At 47.2% G+C, this 5,000-nt stretch overlaps 1 protein-coding gene across 4 annotated transcripts in view; it reads left to right on the top strand.

The window, feature by feature from the left end:
* Positions 1-5,000, top strand: part of LOC135095574 (serine/threonine-protein kinase 11-interacting protein-like) — a 17,846-nt gene that overhangs the window by 1,244 nt on the left and 11,602 nt on the right. For all 4 annotated transcript variants that reach the window (XM_063996476.1, XM_063996475.1, XM_063996474.1 and 1 more), the window contains exons 2-9: positions 148-255; positions 438-614; positions 1,091-1,293; positions 1,395-1,499; positions 2,369-2,546; positions 2,978-3,171; positions 4,320-4,530; positions 4,780-4,963. In XM_063996476.1, the coding sequence (XP_063852546.1) occupies positions 159-255; positions 438-614; positions 1,091-1,293; positions 1,395-1,499; positions 2,369-2,546; positions 2,978-3,171; positions 4,320-4,530; positions 4,780-4,963 (1,349 nt within the window). In that variant the 5' untranslated portion in view covers positions 148-158. The remainder of the gene's footprint in view (positions 1-147; positions 256-437; positions 615-1,090; positions 1,294-1,394; positions 1,500-2,368; positions 2,547-2,977; positions 3,172-4,319; positions 4,531-4,779; positions 4,964-5,000) is intronic.

The following is a 5,000-nucleotide window of genomic DNA, read 5'->3' as shown; positions in this document are numbered from 1 at the left end:
TAACCTAATCTAGCTGGGCCTCATCAGCAGGGGCAGGGCGGCGTGTGCGCAGTCTTCCCACGAACGCAATTTATTTTTAGTTACAAATAGAAATTTCAAAAATGCAACTACAAGAATTAAATGAAAGTTGCGAATATTTCCCCCCAGACACTGCCACCATGAACGAGGACACACTGGAGCGCTTGTGTCGCCTTGCTCCGGCACTCAAGCAGTCAGCACACCTCCTGCTCCACCACAATCACAACCTGTCCCTTGGTGAGTCTCTCCATGTGTGTGTGTGTGCGTCAGTCAACCAGGTCGCCCAGCTAGCATAACCAGTACCCTTTGCATAGCTTCCCTGATATACTTGTGTCACCTCACCTGTGCCCCTAATCCTAAGGTCACGGGAGGTCACGGGCAGCACCAGGGCACACACCTCACCCCCTGGTCTTCCGCAGACACGCACACGCTGATGGAGATGCAGCAAGCGTTCAGTCTGATTCTCGACATGGAGCAACATACAAATTTTCATGTCTTGCCGCCAAATCACCGCCAGCATCCCGCCATTCCACACCTGCAGATGCTCTATGACCTCCTGCAGAAGGTGGCGGGGCTCAGGCTATGGTGCCGCCAAGGTGAGAGAGAGAAAGAGAGAGAGAGCTCGGATTTTTTCATTTTTTTTTTGTCAGATGTGAATGAAATTAGCATGTATTTTGTATTTACAGTGTTTTGGAGTGTTTTTTGGGTGTGTTTGTGGTAAATAAGGGTGTTTTTATGTGTTTTTGTGGTAAATAAGGGTGTTTTTAGGTGTTTTTGTGGTAAATAAGAGTGTTTTGGGGTGTTTTTGTGGTAAATAAGAGTGTTTTGGGGTGTTTTTGTGGTAAGTAAGAGTGTTTTGGGGTGTTTTGGGGTAAATAAGAGTGTTTTGGGGTGTTTTTGTGGTAAATAAGAGTGTTTTGGGGTGTTGTTGTGGTAAATAAGAGTGTTTTGGGGTGTTTTTGTGGTAAATAAGAGTGTTTTGGGGTGTTTTTGTGGTAAATAAGAGTGTTTTGGAGTGTTTTTCCCACCACCATATACCCACCAACCTTACCCCCAATCACCCCCCCCTCAGACCACCAGCAGCAGCAGCAGCAGCAGCAGCAGGGCGTGGTCAGCCTGAGGTGTTTCCGCAGCCTTCGCACACTGGAGTTGACCAGCGTCCCCGTGGCCAGACTGAGGACACTGCAGGCCCTGAGGTCACAGCTGAGGCGCCTGGTGGTGACCCGCGGCCTCTCCTGCCTGGCTGACCTCTTTGTGTGCTGCGGGGCTGACCAGGTGTGTGTGTGTATGTGTGTTAGTTATACAAGTGTACATTTTAAGTGTGTTTAAGTCTGTTTAATTGTAAGTATGCGATTAATAACCCTTTATGTCCTCAGGCAGGGGAGTTCGTGTGGGAGCAACTGGTGGAGGCAACGCTGGCCCACAATGCACTGCAGGGCGGCACGCTGGATGACTCCCTGCGCCTCCTGCCAAATCTGAAGGTGCGGGAGAGGGAGGAGAGGGAGTGCTAGGGGAGACAGAGAGAGAGAGAGAGAGAGAGTGGTAGGGAGAGAGAGAGAGAAAGAGGGGTAGTGGTAGGGCGAGAGACTAGGTTAGGTTAGGTTTTAGAGTGTTTTTGAGGTAAATAAGAATGTTTTGGGGTAGATAAGAGTGTTTTGGTGTGTTTTGGTGTGTTTTTGGGGTAAATAAGGGTGTTTTGATGTGTCTTTTGTGTGTTTTTGGGGTAAATAAGGGTGTTTTGGGGTGTTTTTGTGTGTGTTTGGGGTAAATAAGAGTGTTTTTGTGTGTTTTTGTGTGTTTTTGGGGTAAATAAGAGTGTTTTTGTGTGTTTTTGGGATAAATAAGAGTGTTTTTGTGTGTTTTTTGGGGTAAATGAGAGTGTTTTTGTGTGTTTTTGGGGTAAATAAGAGTTTTTTGTGTGTTTTTTGGGTTAATAAGAGTGTTTTTGTGTGTTTTTTGGGTTAATAAGAGTGTTTTTGTGTGTTTTTGGGGTTAATAAGAGTGTTTTTGTGTGTTTTTGGTGTTAATAAGAGTGTTTTTGTGTGTTTTTTGGGTTAATAAGAGTGTTTTTTGTGTGTTTTTAGGGTTAATAAGAGTGTTTTTGTGTGTTTTGGGGTTAATAAGAGTGTTTTTGTGGTGTTTTTGAGATAGTATCTAAAGGTTATGTTAAGTTAGGTTAGTCTAAGTTAGGCTAGGTTAGGTTAGGTCAGGTCAGATTAGGTCAGGTCTAGTTAGGTCAAGCTAGGTCACAATGCATTAAGATCCCATCAGTCCATTTAACCTAAACACAAATCAATCAAGGTCATGTCATAGGTCAGGTCACTTACCCCCACCCCCACCCCCCAAACAGGTACTTGACGTCAGCCACTGTGGCCTTCATGACGTGACCTCCTTGACACACCTGCCGGCCCTCTCCTACCTGGACGTGAGCCACAACAACCTTACACACCTCCCACACCTGCCCCCCGCCACCTCCCCCTCCCTGGTGGTGCTGCTGGCCTCACACAATGCTATACACACACTGCAGGGTAAGGCTGGGAGAGAGAGAGAGAGAGAGAGAGAGAGAGAGAGAGAGTGTGTGTGTGTGTGTGAGAGAGTTGTAAATGTTTTGAGAGCAAGAGAGAGAGAGAGAGAGAGAGAGAGAGAGAGAGAGAGAGAGAGAGAGAGAGAGAGAGAGAGTGTGTGTGTGTGTGTGTGTGTGTGTGTGAGAGAGAGAGAGTTGTAAATGTTTTGAAAGAGAGAGAGAGAGAGAGAGAGAGAGAGAGAGAGAGAGGTGTGTGTGTGTGTGTGTGTGTGTGTGAGAGAGTTGTAAATGTTTTGAGAGCAAGAGAGAGAGAGAGAGAGAGTTGTGTGTGTGTGTGAGAGAGTTGTAAATGTTTTGAGAGCAAGAGAGAGAGAGAGAGAGAGAGAGAGAGAGAGGTGCTGTTCCAACCCCCCAGCCCCTCCACTCCACCCGCAGGCCTACAAGTGATGACAGGGCTGGAGGAGGTCAACGTGGGTCACAACTTCATCGCGACCCGGTCTGGGCTGGTGACCCTGGCTGCCCTGCCCCGTCTGAGGTCGCTGTGTGTGGAAGGAAACCCTGTGTGCTGTGACCCGGCCCATCGCAGCGCTGTCTTGTGTCTGCTGCACCCTGCCACTTTGCCTGACCAGGTAGAGAGAGAGAGAGAGAGAGAGAGAGAGAGAGAGAGAGAGAGGGGACTATTTAACAGCACTTCAATGCCTCATCTCCTCATTCCAAAGGCTGTAGTTGAAGTGACGCGGGTTTTCAAGGGTGTTTTTACGGTTCCAGTGACAGATTAACAGCATTTCAACATTCCAAAGGCTGTAGTTGAAGTGACGCGGGTTTTCAAGGGTGTTTTTACGGTTCCAGTGACAGATTAACAGCATTTCAACATTCCAAAGGCTGTAGTTGAAGTGATGCGGGTTTTCAAGGGTGTTTTTACGGTTCCAGTGACAGATTAACAACATTTCTACATTCCAAAGGCTGTAGTTGAAGTGACGCGGGTTTTCAAGGGTGTTTTTACGGTTCCAGTGACAGATTAACAACATTTCTACATTCCAAAGGCTGTAGTTGAAGTGACGCGGGTTTTCAAGGGTGTTTTTACGGTTCCAGTGACAGATTAACAACATTTCTACATTCCAAAGGCTGTAGTTGAAGTGGCGCGGGTTTTCAAGGGTGTTTTTACGGTTCCAGTGACAGATTAACAACATTTCCACATTCCAAAGGCTGTAGTTGAAGTGACGCGGGTTTTCAAGGGTGTTTTTAAGGTTCCAGTGACAGATTAACAACATTTCTACATTCCAAAGGCTGTAGTTGAAGTGACGCGGGTTTTCAAGGGTGTTTTTATGGTTCCAGTGACAGATTAACAACATTTCTACATTCCAAAGGCTGTAGTTGAAGTGACGCGGGTTTTCAAGGGTGTTTTTATGGTTCCAGTGACAGATTAACAACATTTCCACATTCCAAAGGCTGTAGTTGAAGTGACGCGGGTTTTCAAGGGTGTTTTTAAGGTTCCAGTGACAGATTAACAACATTTCTACATTCCAAAGGCTGTAGTTGAAGTGACGCGGGTTTTCAAGGGTGTTTTTACGGTTCCAGTGACAGATTAACAACATTTTTACATTATTAACAGGAGAAACACCCTTGAGAACCTGGCTAGTTATTGTGGTGAGAGAGAGAGAGAGAGAGAATATCATTAATTTAAAACCCATTTCTAACCATAATCTTCCTCCTCCTCCTCCTCCTCCTCCTCCTCCTCCTCCTCCTCCTCCTCCTCCTCCTCCTCCTCCTCCTCCAGCTCCTCTTAGACAACCACTCGCTCACCCAAGCAGAACAAGAGCTAATTGGCAGCATTTCTTCACCTCCCGATCACCTCCACTCCCCCATCTCCCCTTCTCCCCTCTCCCCACTCCTCTCCCTGCACACAGAGTCTTCACAGCCACACCAAGAGAGAGAGACACAGCCTTACCCGTCGCTGCCTCATGACACACTGACGCAGGCTGGAGCAGGTAAGGCTTTGTAGAAAAATTACTGTGGTTTGGGGTGTGACTCGGACAAGCTGGGCGACCAAAGACTCGTTTGCTCGTTACAGTTGCAGTTAGCTCGTTATTCACTAACTACAAGGATTTAATGATTGTTTGAATTGTTAGTTAACTTTAAATATGTAAAATTTGGGTGAAAAACTACTACTACTACTACTACTACTACTACTACTACTACTACTACTACTACTACTACTACTACTACTACTATCGCAGGGCCTAGGCGAAGGTCAAGGAAGAAGAGGACCACCAGACACATAGCCCTGGGGGGGAGGGGGAGGAGGAGGAGGAGGAGGCAGGGGAGAGTGGCCCCCCTCCCTCACTCAGCCCTCCCCCTACCTGTACATCCCCCACCCCCCTACCTCTCTGCTGCAAGGAGGGGGTCATTTCTCCCTAGCAGGTGAGAGAGAGAGAGAGAGAGAGAGAGAGAGAGAGTT

The sequence above is a fragment of the Scylla paramamosain genome, chromosome 49, assembly GCF_035594125.1.
Source record: "Scylla paramamosain isolate STU-SP2022 chromosome 49, ASM3559412v1, whole genome shotgun sequence".
Lineage (NCBI taxonomy): Eukaryota > Metazoa > Arthropoda > Malacostraca > Decapoda > Portunidae > Scylla > Scylla paramamosain.
The sequence above is the reverse complement of the archived record's forward strand: the minus strand, read 5'-3'. Positions and strand labels throughout refer to the sequence as shown.